This window comes from Mustela erminea, chromosome 3, assembly GCF_009829155.1.
Source record: "Mustela erminea isolate mMusErm1 chromosome 3, mMusErm1.Pri, whole genome shotgun sequence".
NCBI lineage: Eukaryota > Metazoa > Chordata > Mammalia > Carnivora > Mustelidae > Mustela > Mustela erminea.
The window spans coordinates 94,536,398-94,558,662 of NC_045616.1; the positions used below are offsets into that span (position 1 = coordinate 94,536,398).

Sequence of the window (22,265 nt, forward strand, 5' to 3'; positions counted from 1 at the left end):
AGGGGGCCAGGACAGGGAAGAAACATGGCCAGGACAGAACATACTGTTGGAGAGAAGCAGAAGACTGTTCAGTCTGCTGGTGGCCATTCCTGTACTCTGTCTCCATCCCTGCTGTTTCCACAGGAAATTTCTGGAAGGATAGGATACATTCTCCTACACAAGCCTCCTGACAGCCCCACATCGGGGTTCCTCATGCTGTGGGCTGACAGAAACCTGGTGTTTGTCCCTACAGATATGCGTGAGAGGACCAAATGTGTTCAAAGGTTACTTGAAAGATCCAGACAGGACAAAGGAAGCCCTGGACAGCGATGGCTGGCTGCACACTGGGGACATTGGGAAGTGGCTGCCGGTGCGTAAGTTTCCAGTCACCACATGCTCACGGTTGGAGGGTGTATAATCCAACTCACTTCTGAGGCAAAATTCTTCTCCATATCTTCCCTGATAATTAGCCATTTAGAAACAACTGCAGGGTGGTGGGGGGGGATAAGGAGGTTCTTCCTTATCTTGCCCCCAGAGCTTTCCTGTCTGTCCATCCTTCTGATAAAGGTGATAGGATCTTTATGGAAGGGCACAGCTGGAGTTTGAGACCACTCCCTACCTTATCTCTTTCTGGCTTGAGATTTGTCAGTGCTGTGGAATCTGACCAGTGGGGTACAAGGGGCCAGAAGCTTATAGCTCTGGGAGGTCTGAGAAAGGCAGAGCCTAGGGACCCACAGACATTGGCACCTGGCTAGAGGTGGCACTGAGCAGTGGGAAAAGTTGGAGCCAGGTGGAAGGGTGTCCGAGTTCCTTTGGCTCTGCCAGCAGTTGCTCTGAGATTGAAGCCCAAAGCCTCATCCCTCTCTGGGCCTCCTTGTTGACTTTCTTGTGGAGTAAGAGGAGAAAGCTATGTGATATTCTTTGGCTGCGGCTCCTGACTTTTAACCAGACCTGGTTATTGTGCCTCACTCAGTCATTTGTAAAATGGGGGCTAATATCACTGATTACCTCTATGGTGGTTTTGAGGAATAAAAGAAGTTACACCTGTAAAGTGGTTGACACAATGCCTGGCACACAGGATATGCTTAGATTAAAAACTATGACCAGAAAACGGCTTTGTTGCTGGAACTGAGATCCCCTGGCCTGATACAGCCCACCTCAGGAATGTCTCCTGTGTCTTTGTGAGGTTGCTAAGGTTTAGGGTAGGCGCTGTAAAATGTAGTGTTTCTCAGGCATGTGAATGGTGCTGAACCGTCTGGTGGCTCTGTAGGCTGGTGAGCTGATTCGCCCTGGCCTTGAATCTGTGTCCTTTCCTGAGAAGCCCTTTTCCATAGCAGACACAGATGCACCCCACAGCGTGTGCCCAGGGCCAGGGACTCTGCTCAGGAGAGAGATGCCAGTATGGTGTGTAATGTGATGGGCATAAGTGAAGGGCCACGGGAGAGGCAGGGGAGGATGGGCGCCTATGGGAGTCTCAGGATGTGAGTCCTGTTCCAAGGAGAGAGGAGAGGGTGGAGAGGATGGTCAGGGCAGGAGTGATAGCACATGCTATGTAGAGAGACACGAGAGATGTGAGGTAGGCGGTTCTCCCTGAGGCCCCCTAGGTGTGGAGGGGAGAGGCTAGGGAAGCAACAGGACCTGCCGGCTGGCAGAGCGTGCATCGTTCCCTCCGCTGAGGAAGCCTAGGCTCAGAGCCCCTCACTTGCACAGGCACTGTCCAAGCCCCAGCACTTCATTTTATATTATTTTTCTTAAAGAGGGAGGGCCTCAAAATTGGTAAAAGCTTGAAGTTCCACAGAACCCTGATTCTAGTACTGATTCCCAGTAAGTTGGATGCAACCACCCACCTTGCAGGATGTTAGGAGAAGCAAGTAAAGTAATTCATGTGGAGACCTAGAGCCGCGTATACACTAGGAGCCCAGGACAGTGGACAGGTGGTCTGTAGGTGTCCATTTTTTTTTAATTATTAATCTTTTGAAAGAGTATTACGTAGATTAAGGACAAAGTACAAACTTCTGATCCAGAAAGACCTAATTCAAATCCTGGTTCCCCTGCGTCCTAGCTGTGTTGCTTTTGAGAAATCAGCCAAATTCTCTAATCTTCATTTTCCTCATCTGTGGAATGAGGTGACGATGCCCCACTCAGGGGGTACCGTGAGGGTCAAAGAAGCCAGTGTACAGAAAGCACCTAAGGTGCAGCCTGGGTTTTGAATGAAACAGGGCCTGCTCGTTTTTCTTTTCTGGAGACTTTGCTCTGCTTTGGCCAATTAAACAGATGGAGGAGGGACAGAGGATATGCAGAAATCCAGTTAGGAAGGGGTTTTGATGGGTGAAGGAGATGGGTGTGGGAGGGATTTGTGGTTGAGGACAATGAGCCTGATGGCCAGCAGTTCTAGGAGAGGCAAACAGAGAGGCCATCTCCAAGTATGGGGCTTGGAGGGAGGGACAGGCATGAGGAGGACAATGATGGGCTTCCTGCTGTGTCCTGCAGGGCGAACAGTCTGGTTTCTGAAGCCTCCTGAGTGTTAGGTCCTGGGTTTGGAATTTGGTGAAGAGGTTTGGCTGGACACTTAGGCAGTTGTGGGAGTGGCCAATGAAGAAACAAATGGCGGTTATTTCAAGGAGTGTTGTCAGTGGAGGTGAAGAAAGTACAACATTCAAGGGTTGAGCCAAAGGAAGGAGATATACCAGTTCCCCTGAGAAACTCAGAAAGGTCAGAGGGAGTTAGGGAAGTCTGTGGCCAGGAACACAAGTACTCACTGCTCAAGGGGTGGCCTGCCTGCTGCCGAGGTCCTGGAGAGGTGACAACTCTGCATACCATCTGGTCTGTCAGGGAGAGTCCCCGGGGGACCTCTGCCAAGGTCTGCTGTTTGCTGAGGGATGGAGAGGCCACTTTTTGGGAGCAGAGGCAGTAGCTGGGCAGAAAGGCCTAAGCATCATTCAAGGGAGTGAATATGAAGATGGTGGCGAGAAAAGAGGCAGCTTGGGTGAGAGGGGAAGGTAGGCAGGCCTTCTGAGGAGGAGGACACCCGTTTGCTGGGCATGAGGGTGGGGAGTGGGAGGCGGGGTAAGTGCTGAGGGGAAAGGACAGTGGGCACTCAGTGTCTTAGCAGATTTCTAGAGCCGTCAACCCGTGGTTTGTGGTTTGTGTTGGCCCTCTCTAGCCACAAGGGGGCTGTGTAATGGCAGAGGCCTCAGGCGGAGGCCCAGATCCAGTGGGGTTTGCAGGGGGGACAAGGCAGGGGTGAGGGGCTATGGCACTGATGAGTGAGGCGTTTAGATTCAAGAATGCTATCTTTTCCTGAAGCAGTTTGTCCAACTCCACAGGCAGGGACTCTTAAAGTTATTGATCGGAAGAAGCACATATTTAAACTTGCTCAGGGAGAGTATGTGGCGCCTGAGAAGATTGAGAACATCTATATCCGGAGTGAGCCTGTGGCACAAATCTATGTCCACGGGGACAGCTTGAAGGTGAGTCTCCTGTGCTTCAGCCCTCTCATGCATACTGGGCCTGCTAAAAAATCTGGAGTTATTTGGGAATAACTTCCTGAGTATTTGGTATTTGGCTGTTGTAATAAACATTGTTTTCCAATCAGACACTGGTATTCTGCATATTAGATTGTGAGAGAAAATTCCTTTTGAAGGAGAAATCTCACTTGTAGAGTTTGATAAACTGTGATTAGGTGAAAAAGTTGCTTGAAGTAGTGGTAATGAACATTCCCACTGCTTTTAACTTGGGCTCCACCTACTTCCAAGAGGGATATTGAGATAAGATGCTAAAGCCAGATTCAGGGTTTCTTCTGCTCTTTAATCTTAAAAATGCAGATGAGGTCTACAGATAAATGGATACAGTATTGCAAATAATGGTACTGTTACTAATATAGCTCTCCCTCTCTGTATATATGGCTAATATGTTAAGATAGTTAGGATTAAATTATTAGAGAGGATTTATATTTATTCTGCTTTCAACATCATTTAGACTTGAACTCAGAAAGGTTACTGTGAATGTATTTTGTGCTGTCATTGGATTCATTAGGCAAATATTATTAAATTATTTTAAAGAAAATCCTTTCGAAGCTTAAAATGGAGTTCTTCATGAATGGGGGCCATATTAATAAAACAATTTCCAAATGATTTGGGAAACCTTGAGAAATATATGTGTTTGGGTTCATAGAATTGTTTGACTGACATCTTAAAGGTGTACTCATGGGATTGGCATGAGAATTAAACTTTACTGATTCTTAATATCCTTAAGTTTACCCTTTATTAATTCTTGTTAACCAAGTTAAGGAAATATGTCAGAAAGTAAACAGTCAAGAATGTGTGCCATATTGGTAGAAATGTTTCATAACATAAGCATATACTTACTTTTAGAAGAAGGTGGAATCTGAGAATAACAGGAGATTATTTTTAATGCTGGACCACAAATAACCACTTGGAAAGCTTTTGTCTTGACTATGTTTTCCTTTGGTTGGGATTGCAGGCCTTTTTGGTGGGTATTGTTGTGCCAGACCCTGAAGTCATGCCCTGTTGGGCCCAGAAGAGAGGAATTGAAGGGTCATACGCAGAGCTCTGTGCAAATAAGGTCTGTACCTTGGTTGCTGGACCTTCCGATGCTACTGGGTAACAGGAAGGCAGAAACGCAGTAGACCAGTAGAATTTGAACCTATAGGGACATTTCTAACTTTATTTTATAAGTGGTAGAAATCTTAAACCAGAGGTTTGTCTTTTTGTTACTGTGGTTGGAGGAATGCAGATTTCTTCTTAGAAAGTTTGATAGACTATTGAACTATTGGAGAAAGATGTTACAGAAAGCTTGCCCAGCCCTGCTGTCCGGCAGCTCGCAGTTGGGTCTAGAGAGGGAGGGAGGTAGCTGACCCAAGGCTGCACAGCTGACACTGCTGGTTAGAGCAGTGTCAGGTGTGAGTATCGGCCTTCTGACTCACTGGCCTTGCTCTTTCCAAATGTGAAGTGGCTTTTGTATGCACTGGACTCAGACAGTCATGGAGCTGACTAAAAAAAATAAATAAATAAACTCCTTTCTTCCTGCTTAGAGCTTTAGCCGTTGCCACCTGCCCAAAACTTCTCAGGCACGGGTAGAGTCCTCTGGAAGAGATTGCTGTTCTGGCTCAACATTACCTCGTCCAGGCACATGGTCCATGTTCAGCAGTACCCATGGTCCCGAGCACTCCCACTGGATCCTGGGCCCTTCTGGGAGAGACAGGGTTCCTGGGACTCACCGGGTTGACCAGAGAACCACTTTAAAAAATGGAATGGTCCCTTAGCCTGTTCCTGGTCACTCATTTGGTCATGCCTGGCACTTGCTTGCCTGATGAGAGGTGGTGACTGGGTGCCGCCTGGGAGTGTCAGCCCCAGAAGAGAGGGGCAGAGGTGGGGGTTGGTCGTACTTTGCTGAAGACTCGCTGTTTCCTCTACCTCCATTTTGAAATGTGTTTTTGCCTTGTCATTTTTTTCTCTATGGTCCAATTCAGGAGCTGAAAAAAGCCATTTTGGAAGATATGGTGAGGTTAGGAAAACAGAGTGGACTCCATTCATTCGAACAGGTAAATATTACCTTCCCCATACTCGTTACAACCCTTCATGCAGTGCTGAAAATTAAACTCAGCCATGGTGACCCTGACCTAGATTCTCCACCCCCGTATGCTGCTGCCCTCAGACAGGCTGTGTACTGACAAGACCCCTGAAGTCCTGTTCCAAGCCAACTTTGTAGCAGCCTTCGTTCTCCACTAAAATAGGTCATATGTCAAGTGAGACCGTGCTTGCTGTCCTCATAATCACAGACGTTCCTAACGCTGAAATATTACCTTGCTGTCACACAGCAGAGCATGTGTGCACATGGTTGGCCTGTCTCCAGCCTGACTGCAGTACTCAAGACCAGAGTCCTCTCTTATTTTTATTTTTATGGGGACTGTCTTCTTGGCTGCAGCAGACAAGATGACTTGCTAGGACATCGGAAAGGTCATGTTCCTCGGGCCAGTGATCTCTCCGCCCCGCGTGTCTACCACGAAGAGGAAGAAACACAGAATGTGTTAGGAGATGACACAGCAAGTGGTCCTCTTAGACCCTTTCTCTTTGCAAGTTTGGGGTTCTTACTGTAACTGAGTTCAGAAGTGCCCTTGATCCTACTTATCTACACCATTTATACATCCCCTTTAGTCAAAAATTCAAAAAGAAAAATTATTCAAATAGAGAAATAGACACACTCTGATTTTTAAAAAAATTTCCTGCCTGTCTTTAACATAATCGTTTGTAATAAAATTGTGTTTCTCCAGTAGGGCTCCCAAATACAGTGTTAGTGTTAAGGATCTGCAGGGTTTATGAGAATTTTAAATTTTGTATGTTTATTTTGATGATAACCTGAAAACATTTTTAAACCAGTTTCAAATGTAAAAACTCTTATAGCAGGTATTTGTGATTAGAAACCACGTCCACAGAGTCAGACTTTAATTTCTTAAGTTTCAAACTGATGGAATGTAAACACAGTTTCAGAATTATTTTCCTTGAAATAGATCTTTATATGAATCTAGTTTGAGAAACAGGGCTTTACCCTCATCTGTCAGCATCTAAGGCAAAAAAAAAAAAAAAAAAAGGCTTGGATGAATTAAATCTTCATTTTAAAAAATTATAAAGTCAGAGGGATTCAGTCAAGTTATATTTCTCTTTCTAAATGAAAGTTCATTTCTGGCATCATTATTTAAATTTCTAAATTTGCTAGAACTGATTTCATTGCCCTTCCATTAATGGTTTCTGTGTGACTGGATCACATGATGACGTAGAGCAGGGAACACAGATGGGTGGTCCAAGACCCCTTTGTTCTGGGCCTGGGTCTTCCTCTGAATGGAGAGCTACAGGGGCTCTGAGGGCATTGCTGAAGCTGATTGGTTCCTGCCACTACCTTGAGATTCCCGAGGCTGGCACGCCCCCTGCTGGGTTTGGGCAGCATAACCTGCCCCAGCACATGGAGAATCTTAGCATTTCCATGCTAAGCAAAAGACCACCCATCATCACCTCTAAAGATTACGCTGAAAGGGGACCTTTGGTGAAGTTTCAGGTGTTAACCGTTGCTCAGATTAGACCCTTACTGAGAGGAGAGGTAGTCTTTTTTTTTTTTAAGATTTTATTTATTTATTTGACAGAGAGATCAGAAGTAGGCAGAGAGGCAGGCAGAGAGAGAGAAGCAGCAGGCTCCCTGCTGAGCAGAGGCTGATGCAGGGATGCAGGGCTCCATCCCAGGACCCTGAGATCATGACCTGAGCCGAAGGCAGAGGCTTAACCCACTGAGCCACCCAGGCAACCTGAGAAGAGAGGTATTCTTGTCTTCCCATACCACTTAAGTAGTTTCTGCTCTTAATCTGCCTTCACCATGGTAACCTCAAATACAGGGAAGTCATGTGGGGATCCCAAAGATCCCAAAGACCTGAGCTTTATCGCCAAGGGTGTCACCACTTCATTTTCTCTGTTCTCCTTTTCCTTTTTGTTGGTCTGTGCATCCTATACCAACAAGCAGCGCATGCCCTCAGCCGACCTCTGGAGAGTGAAAACCGGGCCTCCTGCCCGAGGATGGTGTGCTCCCAGTTGTGTTCCAGAGATCAATATAAATCATTTAAGTTAACCCACAGTCCACTGTCAGCTTGTCCTTTTCCCTTTTCCTCAAAAATGAGTCATCATTTAAGGTTTAATACTAGTTTTTTTTAAAACCACACAAACACAAATAGATATACAAGCCTACAAGGCTTAAATCATTCACCAAAAGCTTTAAGAGTTCAGGCTCACTGAGCAGGGTTGATCTGAATTAACATTTGAATTAGATAAAAAATTAATGTAATTTAATTTCCGGAAACAGACAATTTCTTAGAATGAGGCCAATCATTATTTCTTTATGGAGATCTTTGGAAGATCTATTTTAAGGAATATATAGGAAGCATTTAAAATCACTCTATCGATAATTAAAATGTTTAGGTACCCAGGAAGTTTTTGAGCATACTTAGCAATGATTTAACCATTTTCTTGACATTTATATGCCTTATTAGTTTGTGGAGACAATAACAAGTGAACTTTGACACTTGATAGATTTTTCATATTCTGATGTGAAACTCTCACCAAAATATGTTATTGTGTTTCCTGTCACTAAGTGGAATGCTTACCTAACCAATTTGCCTTTAAATCAGAAATGTAAAAAAAAAAAAAAAAGAATGACATGAATGAATAGAGCATTTGCCTAATTACAATGGGTTTTGTTTTTACTTTATCTCTTCAGTCCTAAATTATTCACTCTGTGTTTATTATCTCCAAGCAACATTATGCGTTTGATTCAGTAATACCATTGAAAATTTAAAATACCATGTTTCTTCAGAATTATGAAAAGTTTTGTGCTTTAATGAGTTAGCATAAATTACACTTTTGAGGTATTTTAACTCAATATAATATATAAAAGTTACAGTATTTCTAAACTAAAAAAAAAAACCCTTTGGAATCACTTTTCAGTGGCAAGAGTGTAGTTTCAGAAAGGAAGCTAACATTAGCATTTCCTTCCTTAACAAAAATTTTGCTTATTGGGGCGCCTGGGTGGCTCAGGCAGTTGAGCAGCTGACTCTCGATTTTGGCCCAAGTCATGATCTCAGGGTCCTGGGATCAAGCCCTGCACTCAGCAGGAGTCTGGTTGGGGTTCTCTCCCTCGCTCTGTGACCCTCCCCCCACTCATGTGTGTATGCATGCGCACACACTCTATCAAATAAATTGATAAATCTTTAAAAAATTGCTTTGCTTATTAAAAATTGGAAAATGAGTTTCACATGGTGTTAGGCCTGAAGGGAGAATAAAGATTCTCATTCCTTTTTTTCCCCCCACAAATCTATAGTTTGGTTTTATTAGAAAATACGTAATTATAGAAAATTAAAATTGGTTTTAACATTGGTTTCCTTCTTTAAAAAAAAAAAAAACAACTGAGTTTGGGACCTACAGTTGAGCTCAGCGTTAGTTAAAGTACTGGTTTGATCCATTTTTTTCCCCTACTTACTGACTGGACTTTTATTCACTCAGGCAGTTTGTATAGGTATTTTCTTTCTTTCTTTCTTTCTTTCTTTCTTTTTTTTTAATTAACAGATAATGTATTATTTGCTTCAGGAGTACAGGTCTGTGAATCGTCAGTCTTACACAATTCACAGCACTCACTGTAGCACATACCTTCTTCAATGTCCATCATCCAGCCACCCCATCCCTCCCCCTCTCAACAAACTCTCAGTTTGTTTCCTGAGAGTAAGAGTCTCTTATGGTTTGTCTGCCTCCCCTGTCCCATCGTGTTTCATTTTTTTCCCTCCCTGTCTCCCATGACTCCCCTGCCCTGCCTCTCAAACTCCTCATATCAGAGAGTGTATAGGTATTTTCATGGAAGAATTCAAACAGACCCAGAGCTGTAGGTCAGCCTGATACAGGGCCCGGCAGCCAGGCCACAGAGCCACTCTCAGCCACTCACTAAGGGAGTTAAAGGCACCCTATGCCTTGGCTTCCTGCAAGGCTGTATTTAGTGCTGCTCCCTATCTGCAAGCAGAAACTATTTTGTAGTGAGCCACACTGAACTGCTGATGCCCCAGTCAGCCCTTAGGCTTGCTGTGACATCTACCTGCTGTTTCAGTCCTTTGTTCCTAAGATCATAACGTTTTCTTTTCTAGTCTACTGAGCATCTAAATAGCATTCTATAGCTCTCCCTATGAAATTCATCTTCCCTGTACTTTATCATTTGTAGCTTCTGTGTGTCACTGCTAGATTTTCAAAGGTGCTCACCCCAAGCCCTGCACTGAACATACACTCTAGTTCCAATTTCACCGTGTTCTCCACAGGCTGTGAGGGGCTTAGATGAGCTGAAACCCAGGCTGCAGATATTGTATCTTGGCTTCTGCTTTTCCTTTTAAAATTACATTATTCATTTCATTTACAAAAAAAGGTTGGCTTTTGCACTTACCAGAAGTCTTTATGTGGTACCATTTCTATCAGAAGAGAACTTTAGGGGAAAAAATAGTTAAGGAAATTAGCACTACTTTCAGCTTTTCATTTTATGACCTTACGTAAACATGAAATAATAAATTAATTTGCAGAATCGAAGATTAAGTTTGACTCAGATTGTGTTCATGTCTTCTTCAGGCTAATTACTTTTGTTGTCTAATGGTGATTTCCAAACTTCTTTAAACACCAGAGCTTAGATGGAATCTTATCTGAAAAGTCGAGCTTGTACCAAACAATGGAGCAGTGCTGCCCTGGTGGGGTTGGGGCTGGAACCAGAACCTCTCTCCCCCTGCTCCCCAACCCAAGCACCTCACTTTATCCCTCCTCCACCCCACCTCCACACACCTCTGCTTCTCACCAACCTCACCACACCCCCACTTATCTATACCTGCCTTCCCCACCACAGCACCCCCAGCAGGGGCCTCCGCAGAACCCCAGCTTTTCAGTGCACTCTGTCTGAAAATATCACCCTTGGGACCTATTTCCAGTGAATTTTGGGTCCTCTAGAATGGTTAATGTTTAATAAAGAAAAATTTTAAAAAATATATTCCAGAGGGTACAAAAATGGCAGCCTATTCCTTACCAAATCCTTGCTTATTTGAACATCAATAACAGTGAGGGAGTTTCCAAGCAAGACATTTTTTACAAGAACCTTACCTAATTTTGAAACATTTGACAATACCCCTTTTAGCTAAGAACCTCAGATTTCCATCTATTTATATCAGTTATCCAAGCAGAAATCCTTTGTGAGTAAAGTTGAGGCAGCTAACTATAATGCTAGCTCTGGTTTTAGCCTAATGTTCTCTCTTCACCTCTCCCCTACACACTCGAATCCTTAAAATGCTGTTTTTTCTGTAGCAAAAGTGAATCCTTCATTTGAACAAATGTCTAAGAGACAAAGTGAATCTGATTTATTAATAATGTGTGCTCATTTGAAAGATTTCACATTTTTAAATTACAAGCATAGGTTTAAAATTTTTTAGAATTTTAAGAATTGGTTAGGATTTTTCCTTTTGGACTTTTAGGAAGTTGGGAATATAGTTAGCTGTTTTAGGGATCTTCTTTGTATATTGGTTTTTTTATCTGAATAATGCTGAGTTTTCAGAGCAAAGAATTCTTGGCCATCTCAAAAGGCCCACCTACCAGGACACAAGACTGTTAACATCAGAGGTTTTGAAGACAATCACTGACATGCTGGACATTTTGCAACTAATTTGCATACACTAATTTTTTTCTCATTTTTTTTATTGTGGTGATATGCACATAACATAAAATTTACCATCTTAACCGTTTTTAAGTGTACAGTCTAGTAGCATTAGATGTGTTTGTGATGTTGTGCAATCATCACCACCCTCCATCTCCATAAGTCTTCTCATCTTGTAAATGTGAAACTCCATCCCCATTAAATAGTAACTCCCAGCCCCCCACCCCACCCCCAGCCTCTGGCAACCACCAGTTTACTCTCTGTCTCTATGACTGGTTACTCTAAGTACTTCATGTCAGTAGAATCATGCCATATTTATCTTTTTGTGAGTGGCTTATTTCACTTAGCATAATGTCTTCAAGCTTCATCCATGTTGTAGCACATGTCAGAACTTCCTTCCCTTTTATAGCGAGTAATATTCCACTGTATGTATATAAGCACATTTTGCTTATCCATCTGTCAAGTGGACATTTGATTGCTTCCATGTCTTGACTACTATGAACCATGTTGCTATGAACATGATTGTACAAGTGTCTTTTCTCCAGATCTTGCTTTCGGTTCTTTTGGCTATCAACCCAGAAGTGCAATTGTTGGGTCATGTGGTAGTTCTATATTTAATTTTTTGAGGAACTGCTGTATTGTTTTCCACAATGACTGCACCATTTTACATTCCTGCCAACAGTGCCCAAGGGTTTAGCTTTCTCCACATCCTCACCAATGCTTGTTGTTTTCTGTTTTTTTGGATAATAGTCATCCTAAATATGTGTGAGGTGGTACAAATATTGATTTTTGAAATAAGTCATTTCCTGATTGTTTCCATTGATTTTATGAACAGTTCTTCTATGACAGTAGCATCTGACAGAGTGACCTCTCATTCTTGTCCTCCTGGTGTTTGTAACCCACACTCCAGTACCTTTCTACTCATCAAGTCACTCCTCTATCTCAAGCCCAGGCTGTTGCTCTGTCCTGCATACTGATACTAATATATCCAGTAGTAACCCCTTGGTTGTCTCAGAATCATTTCGGACTTTAACACAAATACTTGATCTTCCCTCCTCCAAAGAATCTTCCTGCTCCTCCAGTTTTTCTTCTCAAACAGAAACCTAGAACCATTCTTAATATCTCTTTCTCTACCACTTACCCAAGCAAATTATAAGTCCTATTCTTTCTATCCCCCAATCTATTTCTATCTCCAGAGCCAACTTTTAGAGTCCAGGTCACCCTCGGTCTTGTCTCTTGGTTGGTCTTGCCATTTCCACTTTAACCTCACTTCAGTCCATCCTTAGCACAGTGGTTTTTCCAAAGAGCCATTCTGTCTCTCACTGCTTAAGAATTATTGAAAGAATTATGTCCAGACTCTGCTTTGGCATCTTAATCCTTTATAACTTGCTCCCAGGGTATCTCTCCAGCCCCAAATAGCTTTATTCTCCAGTGATACCATATGCTTCAGCCTACACATAGAGTGATCCAAATGTGCTTTGGCACATATTACTTCTACCTAGAGCACCCTCCTCTCCTTGGGCCATCTAGCAACCACTGCTCCTTCCCCTTGCTGTCTTCATTGGGCTAAAGCTGACTTATCCTTCAAGGTCCACTGTAGCATCTCTTTTCAATGAACCCTCCCCAAGCCTGGGATGGGTGCTGTATCAGAACTGCATTCAGCTCTAACAGAAAAGCCACAATGTCTTAAACACTTGGATGTGTTTTGTTTTTTCTCGCATAAGAAGTGCGATGATAGGCAGTCCAAGGAAGGTACAGGTCCTCAAAGACCTAGACTCTGCCGGTCTTTCCACTCTCCATTCTTAGTATGTTGGCTTATCACAAAGTGGCCACTACAACTTTGGACATTGTCCATATTCAAAGAAGGAAAAAAGAGAGTGGGTGGAGATAGCTATGTCTGAACCATTTACTACAAAAGCAAAAACTTTTCCCTTCTCACTAGCCAAAAATAGATCTCATGACTGTCCCCTAGCTGCAGTGGCTGGGAAACCAGGAAAGGTGATTTGTCATGGTTGGCATAGAACATTTTGGCCCCAAACCAAATCAAGGTTTTATCAGTATGGAAGGAGTCAGGACTGGGTATTGTGAAAGCAACTGATTCTGCCTGAGAATGGTGACCTTCCTTGTGCTTTGTCCCTGTAGTAACAATATAATACTGTCACTACAAAGTAATATAGCAGCATCTGTCATTAGATTATAAATTGATGTGGGCAGGGACTGTGTCCTGTTATTCTTTGTATCCCTAATGCCTGACACATATCTGATACAAAGGAGTTGCTCAATAAATATCAATTACACAAAACAACAAATGAATGTATATGTGTATTTAACACACTTTGAGTTAATTTTCCAAGTGTCTGTGACAGTTGACTATTAAACAATGCAAATTTGAACTGAAGGGGTCACTTAGACGTGGCTTTTTTCCCTTCCAATAAATACAATATAGTACTGTAAATATATTTTCTCTTCCTTATGATGTTCTTTTTTTCCTTAAGATTTTCTAACATTTTCTTTTCTCTAGCTTTCTTTATTATAAGAATACAGTATATCATACGTATAACATACTAATTATGTATTAATCAACTAGTTATGTTATTAGTAAAGCTTCCAGTCACCTGTTGGCTATTGATAGTTAAGTTCTGGGGGAATCAAAATTTACGCACAAATCTTCACTTGCTCTGCACAACTCCATTGTTGTTCAAAGGTCACCTGTACATACCTAGGGAGTAGTTAGGATTTGCTGCACTTCTTACTGCTGCTACTTAGACTTTTCTGCCAGAAGATTCTGAGAAAAGATTTGTTGTTTCAGTTTCAAAATTGCATTTTGGACTTTGAATAATATACATGTAAAGACAAATGACATTTATGTTTAGCAAATGGTATTTGTAGTCACATTGTGATTTTTATTTTTCTGTGACTTTTATTTTTCAGAAGTGCAATAGAAATTGTTATTAAAATGTCTATTGCAACAATTCATATTGTTTTCTATTTAATGATCCGGGTCTATTATCACAATAAAATCATTTAATTTAGATCCAGCTGTTAGGACACAATTTCTTGGAGGCAGTATCACTCAAGAATTAAACTCAAGCCCAGATCATAAGATTCTCAATCTTGTCAATGACCTTTTCAAATGGAGCCCCATGTGGGAGGAGTCTGCCCAGGCCCTCCTAGTTAATTTCTATCTCTGGTCCTCATTTCAGCATTTTGCAAAGGGACTTTGCATGAGGGAGCCTAAGATCTGTCTCATAGAAATAGGAAGTGTGTACTGCTACACCTGATCCCTTCATGCCTCCTCCGAGTAGCTCTGATAAAAGCTATGGCAGGACCTTTTTTTTTTTTAAACATAGACTCATCATGTCCCACCAAGATTTTATATTCCTCTCATGAATTGCAGTACCATCCATATATCCATCCAGATCAGAAACCCGGGAGTCCTGGAGGCTGCCCCCCCCACTTTATTACCTCTTGCCCACTGAATGGTTCTTAGAACTGCTTACTGTGTCTGTCTGTGCCATTGCTCTAAGTATAAGTAGGTCCTGATCTTGTCTCCCATGGATTGGCCAGAGTCTTCCGATTGGTTTCCCTGTATCTTTTTTTTTTTTTTTTAAGATTTTATTTATTTATTCGACAGACAGAGATCACAAATAGGCAGAGAGGCAGTCAGAGAGGAGGAAGCAGGCTCCCCGCTGAGCAGAGAGCCTGATGTGGGGCTTGATCCCAGGACACTGAGATCATGACCTGAGCTGAAGGTAGAGGCTTTAACCCACTAAGTCATCCAGGCGCCCCGGTTTCCTTCTATCTTATAGTAATGTTTTCAAAAACCGTTCTCACATTTCACATTTCTCTTGGACAGATCTTTCTAAAATGTGTATCTTTCTGAAATGTCCATGTCACTGCCCTGTATAAGAACTTTCAGTGCCTTCCCACTGACTCCAGACCAAAGTTGGAGCTCCTCTGTCAATGGTCACATCACAACCACTTCAGCTCTATCCCTTACCCCCTTTCCCTCCTACTTCATGTAACTACAACCAGAAACCCCTTTGATTTCCTTTCTTACTCCCATAGCTTTGTTCTTGTGGTTGCCTCCGCCTAGAATGCCCTATACCACCCACCTCTCCCCCCTTTACTGGTTAACTTTTACTCGTTCTTTAACACTCACTGAATTTGGGAAGGCTTCTCCACTGCTCCTTCTTCTCCTCTACCATAACTGTGTTCGGCACCTGTCACTCTATGCATACCTCACTGATCACTGTTCTATGCCCGCTCTGCTGGGTACCATCAGGCACCCCCTGTGGGCAAGGGCACTCATGACTCTTCTCTGCATACTCAGTGCCTGGCACAGAAAAAGCAGCCGGTTCATTTCTGTCAACTGGTTAAATGAAGAAATAGGAAGGGGAAAAGTTGGCTTGCAGACATGTTAAATAGGCCGAAATGTTTATTTAATGTAATTTTGACTTTTAAATGAGTACAGTGTTTCTGTATCAATATATCCTTATATGTCTTGTTTACTTTTATCATGTGTGCTATAAATGCTATGTTGTATTCCTGATAAAGACATATTCTGCATTTGGTTTTTAGGTTAAAGCCATTCACATCCACTCTGACATGTTCTCAGTTCAGAATGGCTTGCTGACACCAACACTAAAGGCTAAGAGACCTGAGCTGAGAGAGTACTTCAAAAAACAAATAGAAGAGCTTTATTCAATCTCCATGTGAAGTTCCAGGAAAGTTCTTCTCAGTATAATGGACTGTGTAGCAATACTGTAGTTACTCTTGAAAGTAATGAATCAGAATGATGCAGCTGAAAATGAATAAGCACGTGAGCTTATGATTGAGCCTTTTCCTGTCCCAAGAGGTCTTTAACAATATTTTCTCTATCATCACTGAGTACACTTTATTTTTATTAAAATGATATTGTAACAAGCTGCTAAAAAATATCACAGATGGCAATGTAAAAATCAAGACTTTTCTCAAGGACTGTGTATCACTAAAAGTAATATATTCTCAATGTTCACAGAACTATTAAACATAAAGGAAAAACATAACTGATATACTGTACTTAATTATTTGTGGAATAGTAATCAGATAGTAACCAGACACAGCAAATTTCTAACAATGTGGACTACCTCATTCAATAACTGATTGTCAAAATCACAGTTAAATCAGACTTAAAACATTAAAACTATGTGTACAGGATCATGCTAAAACCATAATGCACATTCTACATAACTTCACAATAACTTCACATGACAATTCTTACTGATGTAATCAAGTTTTCCCTCTCATTTTTACTTTTATTCATGAAAAATGCAAATTCAGATATTCTTGAAACAAATGTTATATTTATATAACATTTTACAAAGATCTTTCAATACATTTTCTCATTAAACTCATTAAAATTTCAGGAACTACCTAGAAAAAAATGTACAAAGACTTCAAGGATAATATGTGTGTATCTGTGGACTTCTTACAAGTGAATTCTAAAAGATGTCGGTTGACTGACTGCGCAATGAATGGACCTATGGGGAAGACTTGGGAAAAGAAACCCAGAATTATTTCTCAGGATAGAGAGCAATTAATGTCCCTATGTTCCTTGCTGGGTTCTTCAGGCCTTCCATTCTCAATATGTCCATGCCAGGCCTGGGAAACCCAATATGGCTATGATCCTGAACAAGGGGAGGAGGGAATGTTATTTCCAAAGAAAACAGGTTTCAACAACTTAATTTTGAAGAACTTCTTCAAAATACCCGTAGAAAACTTTTAAGTCCATCATAGATGAATATCTCATAGGTCATAATTCCATTCATAAAATCCTTAAATGCTTCTAAGCTTAACCGGGGAAACCTCCTTTCTTGCATCATGTGTTTAGATACTTCTTGCACCTGAGTGCCGACAATCTCGTATAATTAAAGTCAGCATGGATAGCAGTTAAGTTCCAAGCTACAGACTGCATCTGCTCAAGGAATCATCCCTAGGCAAGTGTTTTCTTCTGTAGAGGCAGGACTCTGCAAGCAGACATGGAGGTGTAGTGCTCACAGTCCAGAAGTTCCTCTCTACTGGAGCAAATCCAAGCTGTAAATAAATGCTATTGGTTAAAAAAAAAAAAAAAAAAAAGCATTATCGCACAGGCCTACTGGATCAATCTGTATCAGTGATTATAACATATTTCAGTCTTGGCAAAAGTGGATCACACCTTTATTTGATGCATTTACCCAATTTTTACATATTCCTTTGGTAGATTTTTTTTTTTTGCAGACCCTTTACTTACACTTACAAATCTGACTTTTAGTATATGAGCTAGTTCAATGCATACTGACTTTTCAAAGCAGTTCTGAAAAAACAAATTCTTAAAATGTCCCAGGCTACATCCATATAGCATTAATTTTTTATATTTAGTATGTTCAACTAATTGAAAGAGAAAAATCATTACCTGAATTAGATAGTCATACTATTTTAAATAAGACAAGTAGCTTCACATCTGAAGAAAATGAAGCTGCTTCCCATTGTCTTTCCACTCAACCAAAATTTCATAGTTGTCTTTTTGTTTCCAAAAAGATTTTTTGACAATGTAACATAAGCAAATAATTTAAAACTTATACTGATTCTATTTATATCTCACTGTAGTTAGATATGATTGATTATGGACAGCTTAAGCATTTCTTCTTTTTCTCACTTTAAAGATCTTCATGTATCTTCTGGTCTTCCTGATCTGTGTGAAAGGCATCACACTTGGGCCAATAAATAGGTTACAGCAAATGTGCTGAGAAAAGTAAACTTTTGGCTCTAAATATACTGCAGGTACATTTATCTATTCCTCTGTTTAAGTCCACTTAATTTTTTAATAAAGGAGAAATGAAACAATACATGTTAATGGAAAAAAATCCCTCTTGTTTCAGATTTCCCAACTTAATGTTGGAAAATTTTGTATTTCTCTTTAACGAATATGGCAAAAGGCTATGTACTTAGGACATTCACATTTGTAGTGGACATCAGATCGGATATAAATCTAGAGGTTTAACAGAGATCAATTATAGAAAACATGTTCCTAAACGTTTGGCCTTTTATCAAATTTCCATTCAAATGTAAATTAGTAACGTAATTAGGAATATAAATTAGTAATTTTCACATTTTGCAAACTAATCCTGTATATATTTTAAAATAAGATATACACCAATTTTTTTTTTCCTTTTGTCATGAAAGAGATCTTTATATTGCATTGTGATTCCCCTCCAGGCAGGAGAGAAACTGAGGTGTTGGTGTGGAGGCCTACTTCCATATTTAGGAATTCACAAACTCACAAGTCCAAGGAATAAACATATCATGTCTCCCTCATATGTGCAAGTCAAAATTTCATGATAAATTTAAGTAAACCTGCAAGCATGAGAAAAAAAATAGGACTTTGCATTGCAATTTTTATAGTCAGGTAATGTTTCAGTGACTTGAAGGTACCACTTAATTTGGCTGTATTACCCATCAACGAACTGATCATCTTCTATTTTTTCTGCAGTAAAGAAAAGGAATTATTCTCTATTTTCCAAATGTACAAAGCACAAAGGTGATAGTTATTTAGAATACAAAATACTATGAAATGAATGTAAACAATGGACAAATGTATTTTTTGCATGAAAACAGACTACTTACAAACTTGCTTCATATCTCAGGAAAAAAAAAGAATGAATAATCATATATAAAATTGATAAATTATATGTTGAATTAAGTTGCTGTATTTTCTTGCCTGTTTTTATTTTAAGGAAGCATAAACATGAAAAGAAAACAAACCTGATAGTCTGAATTTTTTTCTCAAGTATGCACACAGTCCTTTCTGTGATTCTAACTGTGGTAAGAATGAGATTAGCATTCAAGCGAGGACAAAGCCCTAAAGGAGGAACTCTCGACTTAGAACAATGAATGGTCATAACCCAGAGGCAATAGATAAATACCTGGAATACAAGCATTTCTAAACCTTGTCCCAAACTGAAAAGGTTCTGTTGAGGTGACAGTGGCTTTTAGACATTCATTTGACTGATTAATTTTCCTTGTTAACTCACTGCAACAATTGCATGGGGCAGGAGGAAATGGATATTTTTTGAAGAATTGCTTATTCTACATTCAATTTTTAAAAATTGAGATTAAAAATTACTTTTTAAATATGCATAGAAGTATCTTAACTGTAATTATATTTTTAGTTGCTTTGTTATAATAGCATGCCTATCAGATATAAAATGCATTTATGAAAACTTTTGTAAAAAATAAAGATTTTTTTCATTTCTCAAAGCTGCTTATAATTACTATTTTATATATTTATATAACATAATCCCTGTAGTTAGCATATTAATAGTCATTGATAACTGTAAACATTGTATAGAGCTTTATCACACTAGTCAGAATACTCTGCATTCTTTTTAAGGATCCTCAGACTTCAGATTACAGTCCCCACCCAGAGACTCTTTTCTTTGCTTTGCACATTTCCTTTTACCAAATGTGTCCTGGATTTTTATGTGTCCTGAATTTTAATAATTTTTATACTTTTAAAAGAACAAATACCTGTATTCAAACTTTCCATTGTAATACCTCTTAAACAACATTTCTACAATTTCTTTTACCCATATGCAAACTAATGGTTACAATTTCTTACTGTGTGCCTCAGTTATGCAGATTCTGCCTTCTCTACAGATTTACTATTGCCTACCCCTCCATTCTCAAAGCTGTTAGTATAGTTGGGGCCATTCTCATCTCTTATCTGGAATATTACTGCTCTTTCTTTCTTTCTTTTTTTTTTTTTTTTTAAGATTTTATTTATCTGACAAAGAGATCACAAGCAGGCAGAGAGGCAGGCAGAGAGAGGAAGGGAAGCAGGCTCCCTGCTGAGCAGAGAGCCGGATGTGATGCGGGGCTCCAGGACCCTGGGATCATGACCTGAGCTGAAGGCAGACACTTTAACCCACTGAGCCACCCAGGCGCCCCCATTACTGCTCTTTCTTAATTAGTCTTCCGGTTTCCACCCCAGCTTCCTTAAATTTCACCACCCACATTTCAGTCAGTGTGATCTTTCTAAATTGAAAATCTGGTCACGCCACTCTCCTGATTAATATTCCTTTGATGACTTCCCATAGTTTCCAGGATAAAGTTCCAACTCTCTGTTCCAGCACACAAGACCTAGCATCTCTTCTGTTGCCCTTCCCCCATGGAGCCTGGGCTCCAGTCATAATAGCTAGCTACTTCATGTAGTGTCCTAAAAGCTTCATCTGAAAAATGCTTTTCTGTGCCTCCATGTGGCACATAGAGTCCCCTTTTCATAGAATGCCATAGCCTTTAATCCCCCTGCTAACTTCCACCATGCAGCTCTTAATACAGTTCAACTATTCTTTTATCTTAGAAGATTCCCTTTGCTCCACTCCCACTCCCACTGTGAGTTACTTCAAGTTGTAGCCCCAGTGCAGAAGGTCTGGTCCATAGCGGATGCTCAAGAAATATCCATTTAGGGGTACCTGGGTGGCTCAAGTTAGTTAATTGTCTGCCTTTGGCCCTGGTCATGATCTCAGGGTCCTGGGATCAAGCCCCGTGTCGGGCTCCCTACTCAGCTGGGAGTCAGCTTCTCCCTCTTCTCCCTGCTTGTACTCTCTCTTGCGATCTCTGTCTCTCTCCCTGAAATAAATAAATCTTTTTTAAAAATAAAATTAAAAAAGAAATATCCATTTATGAAAAATCCCCTTGGTTCTTTTTCATACATTCATGCATAATGTTCATATGCATTAAGATTGCAATCCCTTGAGGATATGTTTCTTCTATCACTGTGGTTTTGTTCATTCCTGTCAAGTAAAGAAAAATCAAAATAAACTGGTTGTCAGTTGCACCTTGAAACCTATGGATAGTACCACAAACAAAACTACTCAGTGGGTCAGTCACTCCATAAAAAATACAGAAAGATTTCCTCTGAGCTCCTGGGAATCCTAAAGCCACAGACAGGCTATTTAAAAAACAAAAAAACAAAAATATTTCTTTTGAAATCTCTTCAAAATTTGGAATTTGTTTTCCCATGGAAGTTTGCCACTCCGTAACTGCTCCAAACCTAGTCAAACCCGTAACATAACTGAACTGAAACAGAGCAGAATCCTGAGTCTAGATACGGAAGGCGTGCAAAGGGAAATGGGAGAAGTTCAGTTTAACATTCAAAGATGAATGCTTGCACTGGCATTTGTGTATTTGGGGTAGAATGGGGGAGACAGACAGATAATTGAATTAAGATGTGTCTGCCCTACCTCATCCTTTCGTACAGGACACATCTCCTTCCCTTTTATAGCCTGGTTCTGCGCGAAGCTTTAAAAAGACCAAGTCTGTCTGTAGTCTCTTTAATTCCCTTGCTACCCAGGGCTTCAAACTCCTTTCCTTGCTCCCTCTACCCCCTGCCCAACCATATGTTAGGAAGAACGGGGTCATGACAAACACACTAGGCAAATGCCAGCAGACTCACGCCACCCATGCCAATCATCAGTCACAATGAGCCTCCCTCGGCTGTAGTTTACTCAGCTGCAGAATGAGGAGGCAACTAATTATCTCCAAGGACCTCTTTTGGCTCAAGAAATCATTCGTAAGTTTATTTCCAGTTTTGAAACCCTATGTATTAACTCCTATGAATCTTTACTTGATGGCATTTCAGTAAATGCAGACCAGTGAGTGAGACAGACCTCTATAGGGCCACCAAAGCACAGATCAGCTTTTGCTTTAAGCTGCTTTCCTTTTTCATTGTTTCTTCCATTTCTAGGTATAGGGCATGGAAGAACCCAGACCTCCCACAGGTCATTTCAGAACTCCAAGTTTTTTTCACAACAGCCCCCAAAGGGAGAGAGGAGAGCCTGGAGACCCGACTTGTAAACTAGAGACTGCCTGTCAGCATATTATGGATATAACTAAAGAAAGGAGGTTGAAATATGAGAATTGCTTTGTACTGCAAAAACACTATGAGATCCTAGACTGAAGGACACCTCTGTATCCCCAGGACCTACCACCATGTCTAACACAGACTAAGGTGCTGAGTAAGTATTGATTCAGGGACTCAAAGC

The 22,265-nt window shown here is 40.8% G+C and overlaps 2 protein-coding genes across 9 annotated transcripts in view; both read left to right on the top strand.

Annotated features, from left to right (window-relative positions):
• Window positions 1-16,250, top strand: part of ACSL6 (acyl-CoA synthetase long chain family member 6) — a 58,589-nt gene extending 42,339 nt beyond the window's left edge. For all 8 annotated transcript variants that reach the window (XM_032336800.1, XM_032336803.1, XM_032336799.1 and 5 more), the window contains 5 exons: window positions 233-349; window positions 3,306-3,449; window positions 4,462-4,563; window positions 5,471-5,542; window positions 15,784-16,250. In XM_032336800.1, coding sequence (XP_032192691.1) covers window positions 233-349; window positions 3,306-3,449; window positions 4,462-4,563; window positions 5,471-5,542; window positions 15,784-15,921 — 573 coding nt within the window. In that variant the 3' untranslated portion in view covers window positions 15,922-16,250. The remainder of the gene's footprint in view (window positions 1-232; window positions 350-3,305; window positions 3,450-4,461; window positions 4,564-5,470; window positions 5,543-15,783) is intronic.
• Window positions 16,251-21,948: 5,698 nt separating this feature from the next.
• MEIKIN (meiotic kinetochore factor) overlaps window positions 21,949-22,265 on the top strand; it is an 81,977-nt gene continuing 81,660 nt past the window's right edge. Inside the window, exon 1 of the mRNA XM_032336810.1 lies at window positions 21,949-22,238. The gene's annotated coding sequence lies outside the window, so the exon portion shown is untranslated. The remainder of the gene's footprint in view (window positions 22,239-22,265) is intronic.